The 20,349-nt window shown below is 41.0% G+C and overlaps 1 protein-coding gene and 1 long non-coding RNA gene across 6 annotated transcripts; one reads left to right on the top strand and one right to left on the bottom strand.

Moving 5' to 3' along the window:
- Positions 1-269: 269 nt before the first annotated feature.
- On the top strand, positions 270-2,517 carry LOC148001460 (uncharacterized). The gene is made up of 3 exons (XR_015637156.1): positions 270-448; positions 1,225-1,303; positions 1,577-2,517. It is a non-coding gene; the product is annotated as an uncharacterized LOC148001460 (long non-coding RNA).
- A 3,598-nt stretch (positions 2,518-6,115) lies between these two features.
- On the bottom strand, positions 6,116-18,325 carry C1d (C1D nuclear receptor corepressor). 5 transcript variants are annotated; one of them, XM_087582667.1, is made up of 6 exons: positions 14,956-18,288; positions 13,892-14,014; positions 12,607-12,753; positions 11,744-11,810; positions 11,391-11,446; positions 8,106-8,875 (listed from the first exon to the last, which is right to left on the bottom strand). In XM_087582667.1, exons 3-6 carry the CDS (start codon positions 12,742-12,744, stop codon positions 8,711-8,713), a joined length of 426 nt encoding a protein of 141 aa, XP_087438793.1. In that variant the 5' UTR covers positions 12,745-12,753; positions 13,892-14,014; positions 14,956-18,288; the 3' UTR covers positions 8,106-8,710.
- Positions 18,326-20,349: the final 2,024 nt, after the last annotated feature.

Here is a 20,349-nt window from a genome sequence, read left to right as displayed (position 1 = left end):
ACTTCTCCATTGCAACACCCTAGTAACCATCGTATTTAGAATTTAGAACATGCCCTGGAACATATCCAGTAACTACAGACAAGGAGTCAATCGAGCCTGGACTGGATTTGGGTGTGTGCACAGCATGGCAAACTGTGCTCTCTAAGTGAACTTTTAATGAGCTCCCTACTTATCACATTATGCCTATTGTGATGATTTTATATACGCTCCACCCAGGGGAGGGGCACTATTAGAAGGCGTGGCCCTGTTGGAGTGGGCGTGGCCTTCTTGGAGTAGGTATGTCACTGCAGGTGTGGGCTTTAATACCCTAGTCCTAGCTGCCTGGAAGTGAGTCTTCCACTAGCAGCCTTCAGGTGAAGATGTAGAACTCTCAGTTCCTCCCACACCATGCCTTCCTGGATGCTGCCATGCTCCCGCCTTGATGATAATGGACTGAACCTCTGACCCTGTAAGCCACCCCCAATGAAACATTGTCCTCATAAGAGTTACCTTGGTCATGGTGTCTGTTCAGGGCAGTAAAACCCTAGGATGTGTACGTATGATATTTGTGCATATGAGTAAAAGTAGATGCATCATGCCATGAAGAAAACCTACATAACCGAGCCTGTCAATCAATCGGGAGAAACATCCACACTCTGCCCCTTAGCTACCAGCTCCTCCTGGACCCCAGAAGAAGAAGGCCAAACAACAAGCAGTGCTCTTAGGCACCCTGGCTCAAGCCATCTGCTGCTGTCTTGTAGAGTCTCCTACACTGCCCCTTTAAATACAATTCCTACCGCCTTGCTGTTTGTATGGGCTGTTCCCATTCTTTGCAATAGGAAACATCTGGTCCAGAGAAAAGCACTGGCAACAGTGTCGAGCTGTGAGGACCCATGGATGACGCATGAGTGCTCATTGGTAAATGAAAGTAGCCGATCTGAGTGCAACACACAGACTCCAGTGAACACAGACAGAACAAGTCCCATCCAGAGCAGACGAGAGCTGGAATGTGCCCTTAGTCCATTGTAAACATTTCTTAAACTTAATAACCTATACCCTAATTACAGATATCGGTACGAGAAAAGCACTGGGCCTGGATCTCACCTGTACCAATGACACCTGGATGCCTGAGATAACATTTATTTTTATTCGTTTTCTCATAATAAAGATCAAGAATGCTCAAACAATTGTTAGGAATAAACCCACAGCATCTGACAAGGAATATATATATTCGTTCACTTGCAGGGAGGCAGAGGACAGCCTGCAGGAATCGTCCTCCGATTTTCCAATCACAGGGGTGGAACTCAGGTCATCAGGCTCGGGGGTAAGTGTCTTAACCTGCAAACATCCCAGCATTGTGCTACATGTCTAGTCCTGAGTTAAACTGTATCGGGTTCCAACATCTTAGTACACAGACCAACTCCATTCAGTTTTATCATTAAGGAGTTTAAGGTTTCTACACCTCATTTTAAAGCTAACTAATTATATTAGTTAACTTGGAACTTTGGCAGTAGTCTTTGTTTGTTGTCCTTTGAACCCTTACTGTATGCAAAATGTTTTTTTTTAATGCCTTAAAAGTAAATCAATCGCATTGCAGGACTGGCGAGCACTTGCCGTTCTTCCAGAGGACCAGGATTCAATTCCCAGCATCCACTTGGTGACTCACTCAAAACATGGACCGTGCATGTACGCATACACACACACACATGCACATACACACATACACACTCTAAACGCATGCACGTGTACACATACTAAACGTAAAAACGGAGGAAAGGAAGTATGTGCAACAGAAACACTTCACACAAGAATAGCATAAAGTGATATTCTACTTCTCTTTCTGCTGCTTTGATAAAACACTAACCAAAAGCAACTTGGTGGAGAAAGGATTTGTTTCATCTTATGGACTGAATGAGAGAGAGAAGCCATGGCCGGGACTGGAGCAGAAACCTGGAGGTGCAAACTGAAGCAGAGAGCATGAGGAAACACTTGGCACTGAGGGCTTGCTTCCCAAACTGGCTTGCCTAGCTTGTGTTGCAGCACCACCCACAGTGGGCTGGGCCAGGGGAGGTACCACCCACAGTGGGCTGGGCCAGGGAAGGTACCACCCACAGATGGGCTGGCCCCTCTCAATTGCATCACTAATCAAGAAAATGTCCTTACAGACAAATCTGATGGACACAATTCTTCAACTGAGGCTCCTTCTTCACAAGTGACTCTGGTTTGTGTCAACTTGACAGAAACTAATCAGCACAAATGACTCTTCTCGATGTTTCCTACAGATTCAAGGCAGTTTATCAAAAGTAACCACAGTGTGTTATAGCTTCAGGAGAGCAGAAGTACGCTGTACATAGCCTCCTGTGAAAGAGCTAAACAATCATAAACACTACTTCCAAAAGTTAAGTAAAATTATTCCAATCTCTAGTTGAATACTGAAATTTAGTTATAAATAATTTTAGCAACATTATGTAGCTGGAAAACTCCAAATAGCAACTTGTGCCAAAATAAAGTTTTAAGTAATATCAATAATTAAGAAGACGTGGTTGTTAGTCTTTATTAGTGCTTTCAATGAATTTTAAAAGGTAAGCAATTTAAAATATCCCACAGTTCTGATTTTTAAAATTATAAGTATGTTGGTTGTTGATGGTATAGTTTTTTAAGATTTTTTTTATTTCACGTCATCTCTGACATGCAAGATTTGATGCCAAGTGATACCACACATTACACACGTGACTTGTACGACCCCACTGGGCCTCAATGAGACAGCAAATTGTTCCACACTGTCTATGAACCAGTTCTTCGTAGGAAACTTGAGTTCAGTAAAATCCCTCTTTCAATTTAGCATTAAAACACTGAAAGATCTCATGTTTACTTGCTGATAAACTTAGGAATGTTATTAAATGTTTACAAGCTATACCTCACGTACACATACACCACTCACATGCGTGTGCACACACGTAAATCAGTGCAATATCTACCACCTCAGGTCAGCATTCCATGACTTCCCAATCACTGACCAGTCTTCTTACCTACAATTTCAAAAACCAGTTTGTATCTAACTCAGTCTTAACGCAGCTTTGGACAGAAGTTGGTGGTGGCCAGCACAACTCCTCTTCTTGTTTCTTTTTACAAAAGAAATGGAACAAAGCATAAACCAAGCCAAAACCCCGTGCTCCTTCACCTCGGTCCGTGACACGAATACAACTTTTCAATGTTCACACTTCACCTCCCCGGACTGACACCACCGGTCCTAATGTGCATGATCCCTGGCTTGCAAATAGAAGACACAAGTACGCTGGTCTCCATCAACTCCTTCCAGTCTTCAACAGAAAAAGTAAAAAGAGTAACAGGGTGATCGCCTTTGCGACTGAAATCAAACTTCCAAGTCTAACCGTTGTGATCAGCATCTGAATGTATTGTATTGTTGTGACAACGCCGTCCCATGGTGGACTCTTTTAAACGTTGACTTTCACGTTCACGAGGTCTATTTACAGTATCATTTGTGTTTTATCTACTGGCTCATTGTAAACACTAACATTGGTAAAGGCATTTAGAGTTCTAAAAAGCAAATAACCGGACCCAAATTATTAGGCATAAAGGCCAACTTCTAAATTCTTTAGTTGCTAACTCCAAGGGCAAGGCATAAGTGGGTACACACACACACACACACACACACACACACACACACACACACACACTGGTGACACACCATACCACGCCACAACTGAACAGCACACTTAAAAGTTGGGAAGAAGCCCTTTTTAAAAAGATGTAGCCAGATGAATTCCGTGTGGGATCTTCACAGTGGCATGCTTTCACCTAACTCTACAAATCACACATACACACACACACACACACACACACACACACACACACACACACACACACCTTCGTACAATGCTTCATGAATTTATTTTCATTATTTCAAGCTAACTGTGCCATTGTTTTAGGAAAATGTCATATAACATGGTAACATTTGCGTGAAAATATGAAGACTCCTCTCCAATGAAGCCTGATAGGGTTCCACTACCTTCAGAGAAATGACTTTTCTCAAACCAAAATGACAACGTTTAAAAGTTGGAACATGGGTTGGAGAGATGGCTCAGTGGTTAAGAGTACTGACTGTTCTTCCAGAGGTCCTGAGTTCAATTCCCGGCCACCACATGGTGGCTCACAACCACCTGTAATTTTGTAATGGGACCTAATGCCCTCTTTTGGTGTGTCTGAAGATAGCTACAGTGTACTCATATAATCTTAAGAAAAAAAATGGAAATCCAACCATAACTGACAATATGTTAGAAAGGTTTGGATGTTTTAGGTTCAGAAAGAATAAAGCATGCTCTTGACATTTCAAGATAGAAGTCCTGACATCTCTGCCCGAGTTAAAAAATGTCCCTAGGTTTACACTTAGGATGTAAGTGTAAACTTACACCTGGTCCCTAAGGTGCGGGGGCTTTTTCAGAATTACACCTGCACCTCATGTCAAGGCTCCGAGTGCATACTTTCCTACATATGGACTGTTTTTATCCACTTCCCTTCATCCGATGGCCTCTGAATTTGTTTCCAGGACAGTGCTAAGGACACGGCACATTGGGCAGCTCACACAATAGAAAATGAACTGTCTTATGGCTCTGGAGACGGAAGTCCAAGATCGGTGTGAAGGAGCACTGGTTCCTGCCTTTCGCCTCTCAGCAAACCTGTGCTTCAGGTCTACCCTGGGCCACGTTCCTTGGTATCTTTTCTTAATAACCAACCCTTTTTTGATAAACCCCGAGATGAACTTGACTTCATAGCAACATGAGACTAGCAGGCCTCCTTTCGCAGGAGCACACACATTCCTCAGCAGATAACACCCATGAAAGTGTTCTGTTCCATTTCTCCTAATCACCTCATTCAAATCCTCTCCCTGTGGACTTCCCGGATATGTGGCTTTAAAGTAGCGTATGACTATAAACTTTAAATCCAAGCCCTGGGTAGGTCTACATTCATTATGACAGCGGCATCTTGAAATGTTGAATTATTATCTTCAATTTCCTTCAGTCATTTATTGTAGCTGCCAAAATGAAATGGTGCCCCTTAAAGGCAGCGCTGAACTGAAGAGCGAATAATAAAGTCTCTTCAATGTTTCATTTATAAAAGCTTATTTCTCCACCATCACATCTTGTACACCATCTGAAATATATATCACTTTGTGAAACTGACATTTTGCAGGCGATGGCACTGCTGATACATAAACTTCAAGGCTTACCGGGAGGAGGGAGGAGAACCCAGCACCGTCTTCCCACCTTTTAAGAACCAGGCTCTGGAGAGATGGCTCAGTGCCTAAGATCACAGCCTCACGGCCGTACAAGTTCAGTTCCCAGCAACACATGGCCGAGTGCTCACTACTTACGGTCTCCAGTTCCAGGGGATCCGACATCCTCTTCTGGCTGACTCAGGCACTGCACATGTGATACCCATATATGCTTGGAGGCAAAACACACAAATCAAAATAAATTGTGAGGAACCAGAAACAGAATTGGATGAGGTGGCATCCACTTGTCCTCAGCATTTGGGAGGCAGCGGCAGAAAGATTTTTCTGAGTTTGAAGCCAACCTGATTGTCACAGCAAGTTCTAGAACAGCCAGGGCTACATGGTGAAAACTTGTCAAGAAAGAAAATGAAAGAGAAACAGGGGAGGGGGGAGGGGAGGGAAGAGGGGAGGGGAGGGTGGAGGAGAGGGGAGGACAGGACAGGAGAGGACAGGACAGGGGAGGACAGGGGAGGGGAGGGGAGGAGAGGAGAGGAGAGGAGAGGAGAGGAGAGGAGAGGAGAGGAGAGGAGAGGAGAGGAGAGGAATGAACAACCACCTGGCTGGGTCTTGGCAGGGAGTTAGATGGGGTTACAAGTCTATAGTTTTATGTCTCTGCCCCTTCCATTGATAGCTTCACTACTTTGGGATATATTTTAAGCTGTGCTATAACTGAGGATGGAGTGTTTGCTAGTGTGCCTGAAGGTCTGGCTCAATATCCAACACCAGAGAGAGGTGGGGAGGGAAGGAGAGCTAGGAGGGGAGAGGGAGAGAAAGGAAACAAGAAATATGTCTACTTTAACTCTGTGTAAAGACACAACTGTCAGTGACGACTGTAAGAGTCTAACTAAACGACTTATGGTTTGTAATTCCAACACTCAAGTCTTAAATTAGAATGGGAGGAAAGAGGCATGCATGTTCACAGCAGTAAAGTATATCCACTGCGTATCCACACAAGCCGGGAAGCCACTGAGATCACGAGGAAGAGCCACTGAAGCATCTGGACTCTGTCAAGACCATTAGGAGAACCACTGAAGCATCTGGACAAGCTCAGTCACTCTGCTGTGAGGGCCAGGGCTTCTTTTGCTTCCTGTTCTTTAACAAATGTTAGGAATCACACCCAAATCTTTCTCAATTAGTAATACTTTGAAAAAATCACAAGCTCTAGGAATTTGTTGTATTAAACTTTAATGTAATAGAATTGCAAGTGATCAGTTCCAAAGTATTTTTTTCAATAACCACTTAAGAAAAAAGGGTCTACGTTCAGTAGTGTCCTTTTTTTTTTTTTTTGAAGTATTCATGCCTCTAAACAATTTTAAAAGCTGGAGTAGGCCACTTTAGTAACGTAAGTAGATTTTATACTTCAGTTTCTTAAAAACCCATTTACTTGATACGGCCTAATCCCAGAAATATAAACCGTGATTTAATCTTAAAAATTTTCATATAACATAGTCTACCTCCCACTTTGTATCTGTGAACAAGAAATTTTTATTTAAAATATTAAAAGACTTCATTTAGATCAATGACTACACATCTGCAATTCCTCCAAAGTGTTGATTCCCAAGAAGATTAATAAAACATACAGCTAACACCTCCCCTTACAGAACAGCATCACCTGGAATAGTGTTCCCAATAACCACTCCACACTTAATACTCAGCTCACCACCTTGTATCGTTCTGGCTGAGGCCAGCGAGGATAATTCCTATAACTTCTGGGCACTCTGAAATACTACCTAAACTAGTAACACTTCAGGAAAACAGCACAAGGGCTACACACACCATCTCTGAAACCCAGAATGGAGCACAGTGCTTGGCAACGTGGACGTCAGTGAGCGCACCTGTGACAGACAACCTAATAAACTACCACCGTTCAGCTGCTTGGTATGTTCAAGTAATTACTTCAAATTCTAGGTAATAAAATGGAATAGACTCAAAATATTGTATTTCTACAAATACATGCTGAAAGAAATAGTTGAGGGTATCCAATTTAGTGGGATACAGAGCTGGACTTTCACAAACAAGTGCCTTGGTTAATGATTTTCTGCAACTGTGAAAATTTTCATTACAAATTCTTTTCTTTATGAAATTTAAAAAGAGAAATACGAGATACAAGTTTCCTTGCAATGACTAACATTAAGAATGCACTCTACGGTTATCTTCGTGAAGCACTTACTTCTCTACTGAAGTTACTTTTGCTATTATCAGAGAATTAAAACGGCCCAGAATGCAATGACTACAAATGCTCGCAAGTATCCTTCCACCTCGCAGTGTCTGACGACAGAGCTGAGGCTTTCTGCGTCTACTAGTGACTTACTCTTTATGAATTTAGCATGCTTTACAAAGTCCATTATAACTTCAGACCATTTCCAGTATCTGCTACCTAATCAAGAAATTCATATATTCAAAGTCAGTTGTGAAAAATTAATCATGGACAATTTCAACAACTCTAATTCTCAAAAACGATAAAACCTGGCTACCCTTGGCATTCCTACACACGACAGTGTGGGCCTAGAGAAGCAAGATCATATGAGCTCAGACACTTAAAAGGTTTAATAAGTGGAATTCATCATAACAGACACTCTGGAAAAATAACTCAGAATGCAAATATAATTTGATTCCTCCTGTGCCTAAGGGGCAGTATTTAATAAAGAAGATGGTTCAAAACAGCCATGTGGCTCAGGAAATATTTAGTCAGAAAGCTTCTACAAGAGTGAGACCAAGAGAAGAACAGAGGACCGTGACTCATAAATGTTGTGCAGCGAGTGGGTGGGGCTGCTTACAGCCTCATCTGGAGGTCATGTTCACTCATGCAATGGACAGCAAGAGACAAGTGAGCTACACAGCTACAGTATTTATTAAAAGGGAATCAAGCCAACTCCAACCAGGACATACATCCTATTTTCCATCAGCATTAATGAATGAGAATATTTTATTTTAAATGGAACATGAAGAATTAAAATACAGCCTGAAGGTTTCAATTTTGTACTGTGAACATCAAGACAGCAATTACTCCTAAAAAAAAATTCACAGAAACATGTTGAACTAACTGAACAGAAACCAGAGTGGGTATTTAAGTCATTACATTTCTCATCATTGTGAAAACAGATGTCCTCTAACAACTCCAGTCTACAGACAGCACACTTCATCATAACACTACATTTAAAACACTACAAACGTTTACAAAGAACATTTGGATTTCACAATTGCTTATAGAATATCTTTCAATATTAAAACATCATGATGCTTTATAGGAAAATCAATAACGACAACTTAATCTTTCTCAGCAAAAAAAAAGATTCAGTATCACAAAATTTAATGTGTAAATTTATACATGAATTCAAAAAGGAATCCATTTAAACACCACATGGTCACATAAGTACACTGTAAACTGATAAAAATGATGTACTTTTTGAAAACACGTACATCAAAACCAAAAGATTATTAGTGTTTACTTTTCCCTTTATTAGCCACTTTTGGTGTGTTTTTTGGTTTGGGTTCCCAGAGTGCATTTTTGACAAATCTCGACGCGGCCCCTCTGTCCAGCTTGGCAGCCTTCTTCTTGTCTGTTATTTCTTTAACTCTGTTCATGTAGACTCGGATTCTTTCCTTAGAGAGAAACATAAAAGGCGGTCATTTCCAGAGCTGTTGAGCATCGCCAGGTTTAGCAGGGGCTGGCTTTCTCAGTGGCAACCAACAGTGAGATCTGATTGTGTGTTAAGCCCGTGGTCCTAATGAGTGCAAACGCACAGGGTAAACGTGCCCGGTGCTTCCCTGGAGCTGAGCGTCCAGGAGAAAGACCTTTCAGTGGTCATAAGGGTGAGCCCCAAAACACGAGCTCCTGGAAAGCAGAGGCAAGACTTCAAGGTCAGTCCGTCTGAAGCCAGGTTGAGCTGCACATGACACTGTCGCCAACAGTAACCAACCAAACATTTGAGAAGTGTTCTGAACTCTTCCAGAGGAAGATTCACACTAGAATATCACTATAGCAAAAACAGTAACTGGTTATATGGCTCTACTGTCTTAATCAACATTAACTAACATTCTCGTTTTAACTATTTTGTATCTGAACAGTAAATTCTAAATCTGAGTTCTCCTACATTTGTGCCAACAAATTAACATTTCCCATCATTTTTTTAACAGAAAATGGGTGGGGCAGTATTTGTATCTATTTTATGTTGCTGTTGAGTGTCATATTAAAATAGGCAAAATGAAAATGAGCTCTTTTATTCAATTCGTAATTTTAATTAATAAGTACATAAAATTTTCTAATAAAATATTCAGACTTTAAAGATAAGAAATGTAGTAGGCCTCTGGAGCACTTTAATCTCCTGAGATATTATTCAGAATAAATAAATCTTAAACTTCAAATGGTGAAATCAAGGTAATGAAAACCACAATCAGTAAGTGACTGACTGCTTAGGAGCAAACTGAGTTTCATCGAAGTAAAATAGGCAGTGAATAAACAGCAAAACACAGAGCCTTCCAATTGCTTCCTTACCAAAACTGACCACTCCTGTAAAACCTCCCCTGTCAAAGTGAACACCAAGGGCAGCACTTGCACCCCAGCTCCACTTTGGGAGCCCGGCCTGCCACAGCTCTGCTACAGCTCTGCCCAGGAGCATCCACACAGCTCCTCCCTCTCTTCTAGTCTGCCAGTCTTTCCTCCCTGCACCATTGAAACCCGACACTTTCCCCAGACTCCAACTCACTCTATCTGCTCTGTTTTTCTCTTTTTTCCCCCATAATGCTTTTTTAGCACACTGGGTAGTCAGAGTGCTCAGTATTTCTCTTACTATGGTTTACTGTGCTTCCCTTCTCGAAGAGTGGCATCTGCCATGCCTCAGCTTTTTCTCCGAGGCATCTTCACTTGAAAATAATGCCTGGTCCTTAGCAGGCATTCAAATACCACTGAAGGAATAAGGTGACTGTTTTCCCGTTTGTGATCCATGACAAATAACAAATCGATTTCCTCTAATTCTGTAATCAATTAGTAACGTCCATCCGCAAGGTCAAAAAAGGGAATACACTTAAGAATGCTTTTTATTTGCCAATCCTTATCCAGAAAATTAATGTGCTCTCCATAAAGTAGACTCTGAAGGATGAGGATTAATGACCTTACCCTTTTATAAACACAACACTGAGTACTCTAACTCTGTTGAAAATAATTTCATAAAAGGACACTTAGAAAACTAGACACATAACCTGTACTTCTTCAAGCCAATAGCATAGGTAACCTTTCTTAAAATTTTTTCATAACTATTATATTTAAGCATAAATTTATTTTTCCCTCAAAAAATTTAAAAGAAGAAAATATCCTAGTCTATTTTTTTAATATTTTACATTTGAAATGAAGATACCTGGATTACTCATTTTATTTTTAAACAAATTTAAATAAATAAATAAATGCTTTACTAAGATGTAACACACATTGCTGGTTACTATATGACTTGAAAACAAAGATATAATTTCATGTATTTCTCATGTAATGTATATTATATTTTATGTGCACAAAGAATAAATTTATTAAAACTCTTATTCATAAAGCTAAGTCAATAAGGTAACCGTAAGTTTCATTTCTATTTTTCTCCTTCCAATTGGATGATTTGATTTAATATTTGAAGTCAGCAAAAACTCCAAGATATTAGCTCTTATTTAGTGTACTTACACATCTAAATGGAACCCAGAGACAAACCGAGAAGATTTATTACAGGTTGTAAATATGTCACTGATGCAGAGTTACTGGACAGTATACACATAGCTGGTGCCAAAAAAGCTTTTAGCTTTGTTGCTGAACTGAATTCTTTACTGCTGAGAAAATGAGTTAATGGAGAAATTGAAAAGGTAGGAGAGAAATTTCCCCATCTCTGCTAGTAAATCAACTGGAATACACTTTTAAGAATTGTGTGAGAGTTTTTTTCTTTTTTCTTAAGTAGCCCTAGAGATGAATAGAATTTAAAGAATTTATAGGAAAAATACTATGAAAGTTATAACTAATTACTAGAATGATGCCACTCTGTTCTACTTCTGATCTCCCTAACGATCACATGATAATGGCCGAATGACTGAAGCTCGAGGGGTACATGGCAGACAGATAAATCAGGATGAGTCACAGGCCTCTTACCAACTCCTGCTTCACTGGATGCTCCTTGGGATTAACTCCTTGAGTTGCCAAGTAAACTGTAAGAGAAAGACCACATGATAAAGTGGTGTGTGTAATGATAGTAAGAGTGTTGTAATAAAGAAATCCTAGTATTCAAGACAGGAACGTTGCATAGTTAATTCAACTTCCAATTATCTACCCTCTATGAAATATTAAACTATGTGTACTCCCAGGCATCCTGTATTCTGACATAAATGAAGAAAAAAAACATAGGACCAGTAAGATTACTATGAAAGACAATTCTATGTCAACTGCTAGGTCTCAAAAATAAATACTAATACACTTTCTAATGAATTACAAAGTAACATACATACCCCAAAACATTGAATTTAATGTATATGCAGAAACTAAATCCACCTTTGCTTGTTCCAGTGGGTCCAACTAGTAAAACAGAAAAAAGAGACAAAAGGTGAAAGATACACACAAACTCTGTAACCAACAGATGACACTTTCAACTGTTTCCACCTGCAAGGTCATCAAGCATGTTTTTCTCACCTCCTTTAAGTCAGTAATAAAATGATCTAGTAATAATGTGCACAAAGTTTTCTGGAGCAGTTACTCTTTTTGTTTATATCTGAAACTATATTTTAAAAACCACCTAAACATTCTCAAATACCCTTCTTCCGATTCATAGCTTCTTTTTTTCATTGATACAAACATTCAAATATAACAAGTACTTTATTTTTTTTGAAAAAAAAATGCTTGCTTCTGGATATCACTTCTGATAAGACAAGAAATTTGTATAGTGCAAGAAAATTTTCTAAGTGATATCAATTTCAGATTTAGAATCTGAACTTTTATATCAAAAGTAATTATTCAACATAAGCATTGTATTTGACTCACTTATCTGTAAGAAGCACAACGAAATGCTTAGGCAATTCTAAAAACAGAGAAATGATTTAATTACTATTCTAGTAGCTCAGTGTTCCCAGAACCTCCGATAATATCTTGCAATACATAAAACAGCAAAGATACAACAACAGAAGAGTGTTGGGAGTGTGCCTTGCTTTCCAGTCATGTTCCCAACGCAGAAGCGCTGTGGGGAGTTCTGGCTAAAGACGCTCCAACGCTTCTTCACCTAACACTCCAGCAGGAAGACATGGCCAGGGCTGAACGACCGTCTCTCCTAATGTTCTGTCTTATGAGACTCATCTGTAGGCTGTAGATTTTAAAATACCTTCTGCAACAACTCATTTCTAGAAACAGACATCATGGTCTTCAGCATGTCATCCACCGCCCCCAGGGAGCTCTCCAGAGCTGTTAAAGAATCGTGAATTTCTACGGGATAGTCTTCATTCATTTCTTCACCTGCCATTGTGACCAACTGAGGAAAACAAAACAAAACTCAGAATTCATATTGGAGACAGAGCTTTAGGAGGAAAATAAAAAGAACACGTACTTTTGCGTAAGGTTTGTCAGCGAATCTTAGCATGTAGCATGCACGTCTACAGGAGTCACCTCCCTGCCTCCCTTCCTAAAGTGCATGGTCAGTGTGGGGAAGAATCACACTGACCACACATCAAGCCCTGGAGAGCTTTCCAGCTCTGACAATAAATGACGACACCACATACCAATAAACTAAACTGTGTTCAACCGGACTCACAGGTACATGCACTTGGGAAGTGGAGCGAGAAGGTCAGATCTAGGGCCCTTAGCTATAGGCAAGTTCAAGGCCTGTCTCTGCTCGAGGATACACAATCTCAGAAATAAAAATAAATGGGGGAGGGGTACATTTTTTGGTTGTGAGCCTAGCCTTTAACGGCTGAGCCATCTCTCCAGCCCAGGGGGTACATTTTTTAATGTTCTATTGAAAGCAAAGATTTTTAAAAAATGAAAGTGATAAATATAACCTGTGATGTCTACTGAAGAACTCAACAAAGTGAGTTTCTCTAAATTTAAATTTTAGTTTTTTAAAACTTAGGTGTTGTTCTGACCATTCCTTGTATTAAATTTAAAAAGCAGAATTCCTAGATATAAAGATTCTTTAGGGTTGGGGATTTAGCTCAGTGGTAGAGCGCTTGCCTAGGAAGCGCAAGGCCCTGGGTTCGGTCCCCAGCTCCGGAAAAAAAAAAAAAAAAGATTCTTTATCAACTACACTAAAATTTCTTTTCAAGTTCAAGTTCGAGCATGAACTTATCGTCCTTAGTGCTTTCGTAGTAGCCGAGGGGCAGACCTGGGGGCTGCGACACTTGCCCTTGCTTTCACTGCTGCTTGAACACTGACTCTTGGATAAATCGCCAAATCTCTCCGTGGGCTTCAAATTTTTTATTCATAAAATAATCCAGTTGGTGTAATTATCTGTAACATTCCTTATCAAAATTATGGATAATTCCATTATATATTGAATTGTAGATATATAAATGTTATTTAAGGATATATACTGAAGCACACAGTGGTGAAACCATCTAACAGCATGAACCTGCTGTAAAAGTCGTCTTCCTAAGTAACAAAACAAGACTTACACAGAGCCTTATAACAAAGGCACACAGCGAGTTAGTCACGCACCGAGTCTTGGAGCAGATTCAGTTCCTGCAGTGCCCTGCAGTGCCCTGCCCTGTCACGGCAGGACAGAGAGAAGGTGTAACCTAGAACACGGGACAGAGGGAAAGGGGATGATGTGTTCACCAACCCTGCAGTGCCCTGCCCTGTCACGGCAGGGCAGAGAGAAGGTGTAACCTAGAACACTTCACGGCTCTATTGAGGGAAAGGGGATGATGTGCTCACCAACCCTGCAGTTGCTGAACAAACTCATAAATCTAACTTGATCAACAAAAGCTGAAAGTTCAGGTCATTTGATGATATTACAAATGGCCTTCTTTAAAACATTCTAAATTCACTGGGAGGCATGGAGGGGTGCGGGAAGGCAGGCATCTGCTTGAGAATTGAACCAAGGGCCTCATGAAGCTACACTTCCAGCCTCAAAATATAATCTCCTCCATGTTTATCTGATTCTTTAAACTGTATCAATGTGAAAACACATAGATCAGATCTAAATCCAAATAAAATCTATCTACAGCACAAAGGAAAACAGAGCCTCTGCACATCAATATAACAAGCAGGGCTTATATACAGCTCTCCAAACAACAGAAGCCACACACTTACTAAAGAATCCAAATAACAATAAACATAAAACCACTCAACTACCAAACAAACCACAAGAACAAGACCCCATTTTTCATGTGTCAAACAGCATCTACTGTAAGCAGAGGTGGCCACCATCAGGCCCTTTTCACCATTAACAGTTTGATTTAATTAAGCATTTTCTGAATTTGATATTCCACTTCAAAATCAGTGAATTTACTTCTTAGAAACATATACTTAATTTTCATGTAACATGTTAACGGGCATCCACTACAGTATTTTTCAAAGACAAGGACGCCTGTTAACACAGATGGATTAGATGAATTGATATGGCCATCCAATAGAGCACTCTATAGCAGAGAAAAGCACTGGCGTGGTTTTAAAGGAGCCCTGAGATGTCAGGAAGGGGAAGTGACGAGCAGCACAAACAGTTTATCTCACTTACTTCTTTCCCTAAAGCGTCAGTGTCCACGATGATTTCATTCCGACACTGCCATGTGTGGGCATCACTGCCTGTGTTGGTACCCAGCCCACCCTCCTATTTCCTTCTCTTTATTTAAGAAAACAGCCTGAGTCAGGGATATACTTCTTGTACAGCTTGGGTACAATTCATGGAAAGTCCCATGTCATGCTGTGGTCCTCAGCTCATGACACTCTTGGGAGACAGCAAAACCTTTACCATGTTTAAGAAACCAGGGCTTTAAAAGGGAAGACTGGGCTGGCAGCTTTATGGTCATATTGGGGTGGGGAAGTTCAAGAACACTTTGTGGCTCTCCCTACACTTCCCTTCTCTTGCCCCCCACCCCGCCTCTCCCTGTCACATACAAGAGCAACAAGGACAACCAGCCATGGCATGAAACTTTTAAAATGTGAGCCCAATAAGCCTTTCCTCTTTTTCAGTTTATCTCACCTTTCTGTGGCAGAAAACTAACATGCTTATACATACATGTGAGTTTCTTTAAACATACAAAATAAACTGTTAAACTGTAGCTACTTCCAGGGAAGGGCAGAGCAGGGAAGTGAGAGGGCACCCTATTATGCCATCTGTACCATACTGAAGGAGATTTATGGGGTTAGGACTTAGCTTTGTGAACAAGAGTTCATCTGTTTGACATTTTGAACTTCACTGGAGATAACAAATGCTTACGTCCCACTTCTTAGCAGCTATACTCAAACCTATTATTCTTTACCTCTACTGCAGTCAAAGAGCCAAAACGTCTTCTTTTCCCTAGAGCTGAGATTTCTCGAAAAATAAAGGTATATTCTTCCTCATTCTCATTGCCTCTTCTAACTGAGCTTCCAGTGTTTCCAGCTAGTTCAAAGCTGCTGCCACAAATCCAACCTTCCTTGTGCCCACTAGCCAACTCTTGAGTTCAAAGAATCTTAACATCATGCTCCAGTTTGGACTTACATAAGTTACAAAGTCACTACATGAATCCAAGAGAAAAATTTATACAAAAAAATGCATTAAAATTATATAGATGGAAGCTGCATTCATCTCTATAGCAATTAGAGTTCCACAGTTACCTTATTAATGACAGAAAGAAAATCCAACATATACTTAATTGATTTTTAGAACAAGAGACAAATTTGCAGGTTCTGCACTATAATTCTATTCCTATAATTATGTTTTACACAGCATTACCTTTGAAAACAATGGTGAAATGTATATATATGTTCTCATTAAATACTACTGTCTTGGTCAAAGAATGATTCTGATAATGCTACTTGTAATCTTCAGTAAAATCTGAGAACATATTAAGCTTCCTTTCCTAAGTGTACCAGCCTCTAAAAGTACATCACAGGAGTTAAATGGCTAAGTGGATAAGGTGTATGTACACACACACACACACACACACACACACACGCACGCACACAAACATGAACATGCACAAGCACACACCACCAATCTTGAAAGCTTGAAGACTGGAATCCAGATCTCCTGTGTGTGGAGGGTGCCAAAACATGGAATCTCCTAGCAGCCTAGGTGGACTGGCTGAAGACAGTGAGTCCCAGTTTCAATGAGAAACCCTACCTCAAAAAACAAAGTGGAGAGTGATGGAAAAAAAACAGCATCTTCCAACCTCTACACACATGCACAAACACCACACATATACAAAAAATACATATACATATACAAAAGTCTAGCAACAAAATTATATAAATTACAAGGTTGGAGAGATGGCTCAGCATTTAAGAGCACTTGTTCACCATCCAGAGAACCCAAGTTTGGTTTCCAGCAGCCAGTTTAGGCAGCTCACAACCAGCTCCATGGGATCCGAGTCCTTTTACTGGCCTCTGTTGGCACCCACATACATGTGGCAAGCACACAGAAAGAGGCATGAACACATACACATAAATAAATAGGAATATTTTAAAGTACATAAATTACAAGGAGCTCATTAAGACTGGAGCCACACTGGAATCAACTTCTATTTGACGCTCACTTCGACACGTTTTCAAAATGAAAGACAGGAAACAGCAAAAACTATCTTCTCAAAAATGTGGGGCTTGTTTATTACAAAAAGTAATGATAATAATATATAAGGTTGTGATGCAGACAAATAAATATAAAACTCTTAAAGCTGTACTCCATTAGTAGAATGCTCAAGGTATTAGCTCATATTATTGCTTATAAAGGTGGAAATAATCAAAAGGTAGTCCAGTGTAGAATATTTAGAGCCATACAGAAAGAGTTAAATGCTTGGAAACAATAGCTACTGCTTACACACAGAATTTTTAAAAGTTAAAAACAAGAGAAAACTGCAGCCCTATAGGTACTAGAAAGCATATCTGATTTGGGAATTTCATTTCTATTGTCATTTTATCTTGTAACAAAACAATTCAGTCTATCAATTCCACCAACCAGGAGTAGTTTTCTAAAGTTCAATAAAGGCTTAGCTATTATATATAAGTAAAAACTAATGTTGATACTTAGTTCTATCTACTTAGTCCGAACAAGTTAATAACGACACCACAAACATCTCACTAGGGCAAATACACCTTTTCCAAGCCAAAACTAAGTTGTAGTCAACAAATTTTAAGTCACTAAAACTATCTCCCAACAGAAATTTTGAGCTACGATGAATTTTTTTCCCAGATCACAAAGAAAAATTACTCTCAACATAATCCACTACAGTATGAAGCTGCTGGCCCGGCATGATGTCGCACGCCTTTAATCCTATCACTTGGAATATGGAGGGAGGCAGATCTCTAAGTTCGAGGCCAACCATTCTACAGATCGAGTTCCGAGTCAGCCAGGGCTACAACAGAGAAACCGTGTCTCGGAAAAGAAAAAATAAAATTAAGGAAACCATTATTTCAAAAGGTCTAACACTGACACCGCAAGCATTCCGACCCTGGGCGGAACAGTACGAATTGCACGGAAAGTTACTCTTTCTACCATCCATTTTGTCTCCGTTTGGATTTAGAATCGGCTAGAAAATGATGCCGTTAGGTGTTTTACTTGTCGCTTTTCAACCCTTGAAAGGTAACGTCAACAATCGAAGCAAAATGAGGAAGACGGTTTTGACTAAGAAACCAAAGGCAAAGGCAAAGCCCGAGAGCCGCCATTGACAGGCTCTGGTGACTACGCTTGCAGCGAGAAGCCCCGCTCGGCTCCTCCCAGTCGGCCACAGTATGGACGTGATCCCGGGGTGCGGGGAAAGAGACTGTGACAGGAGCAGGACAAGCACCCGAACTCGGTTCAGCACAATACCTCAATACCGTGGACGCCTGTCTCCGGAAAAGAGGTCGCGCAATGATGACGCCATGACACGGTTTTTTTCCTCCCGCGCATGCGTCGTTCCCGGTCTTGCGCGTGCGTACTCGTGCGATCGCGTTCCGTGGCTCGCCCCGCCTCCAATCATCCCGGAGCTAAAAGCCACGGTCTTCTTTTTTTTTCCTTTCTTTTTCTTTCTCTTTCTCTCTTCCTCTCTCCCGCCTCTCTCCCTCTCCCCCGCCTCTCTCTCCCTCCCTCCCTTCCTTCCCTCCCTTCGTTTTCTATCTCTCCCTCTCCTCTCTCTGTTCTTTTTGGTTCATTTACTGATACATTTATTTTTAATCAGTTTATTTTATTTACTTACATTTCAGCCATTACGCCCCTCTTCCAGTCTCCCCCACCCCCAGTTCCTCACAACATTCCTCCTCCCCCCTTAAATCTGAGAGGGTGCTCCCCTTCACCTCAAGTCTCTCGAGGATTAGGCGCATCTTTCCCCACTAAAGCCAGACCAGACAGTCCTTTGCTACATGTATGCCGTACATGCGTCGAGGCGAGGGCGTGGGGTGGGGGTTGGTTGGTCAGTCTCTGGGAGTTCCCTGGGTTCCAGGTTAAGTGAGACTGCTGGTCTTCCTATGGGATTGCCCTCCCCTTCATCTTCTTCAGTCCTTCCCTTAATTTCTTCATAGGGGTCTCTGACTTCAGTCCAATGGTTGGGTGTAAGTATCAGCATCTGTCTCATTGAGCTGTTGGTAGGGCCTCTCAGAGGAGAGCCTGCAGGTTAGGCAAAGGTCTTTAAGGTCTCCCACCAGGGTGGCAAGTGTGAGGAAGAAGGCCCTGGCATCTTGTCTAGATTAGACTTCTGCAAACCGAGTGTATCTTAGACCTTTGTTTTGGTCTTTGCTTTGATGGAAGCTGGGCCCAGAGGCCTGTGAGCCGCATATGAATCTTTTGAGGGGCCTCCTTGGAGAAGTGCCTGATACTTGGTTAGGGGCTAGTTATGAAAATACAGTTTAAAAATATTAAATGAGGATGTGAATATATGCAAAGTACAAGACCAGATTTATGTTACTTTCGTTTTTGAATGGGTCTCACTATGTTATATGGCTGGCCTTGAACTCAGGATTACCAGTGCTAGGGTTTCAGGCTGTCCCACCATTCCTGTGTTGGATAGTTTTATGTCAACTTGACCCAAGTCACCTGAGAGAAGGGAACAGCAATTAGGAAAATGCCCCATAAGATTAGGTTGTAAGCAGTCCTGTAAGGCATATTGTTAAGTGATTGACAGGGAAGGCCCAGCCAATTATGGATGATGCCACCCCTAGGCTGGTGTGTCCTAGGCTGTATAAGAAAGCAGGCTGAGCAAGCCATGATGAGCAAGCTAGTAAGCAGCACCCTCCTCTAGGTTCCTGCCCTGTTTGAATTCCTGTCCTGACTTCCCTAGACAAGAACAATAACATGGGAGTGTCAGTCAAATAACCCCATCCTTCCCCAACTTGCTTTTTGGTTATGGTGTTTCCTTGCAGCAATAGAAACCCTAAAACAAGATTTGCCTTTTTAATGTGTATGTATGTATGTATGTATGTATGTATGTATGTATGTATGTATTATGTATGTACGTACATATGATCCTCCTCCTCCTTTCTTCTTCTTGCAAGCTGTGCCAAGATTTGTTTTAAATTTCTGTGTATGGGGCTGGAGAGACGGCTCAGCGGTTAAGAGCACCGACTGCTCTTCCAGAGGTCCTGGGTTCAATTCCCAGCAACCACATGGTGGCTCACAACCATCTGTAATGGGATCTGATGCCCTCTTCTGGTGTGTCTGAAGACAAGCTACAGTGTACTCAGATAAATAAAATAAATTAAAAAAAATAGAAAAGTAAATCCCTGTATGTGTGCCTGCAAGTGCATGGGAACATGCCCGAAGAGGCCAATAGAGCACACTGGACCCCCTGGATCTAGAGTTACAGGGGTCCATGAGCTGCCTGAAATGGGTGCTGGGAACTGAACCTCCATGTTAGAAAGAGCAGAGAGCCCTGTTAACCACTGTGCCATCTGCAGCCCCTGGTTTTTAAAAGATACTTGTCAGTATATGTAAATCAATTGGTGTAACAGGAGCAAC

The sequence above is a fragment of the Rattus norvegicus genome, chromosome 14 (genome assembly GCF_021556685.1).
Source record: "Rattus norvegicus strain SHRSP/BbbUtx chromosome 14, alternate assembly SHRSP_T2T, whole genome shotgun sequence".
Lineage (NCBI taxonomy): Eukaryota > Metazoa > Chordata > Mammalia > Rodentia > Muridae > Rattus > Rattus norvegicus.
This window is presented reverse-complemented; position numbering and strand designations above follow the sequence as displayed.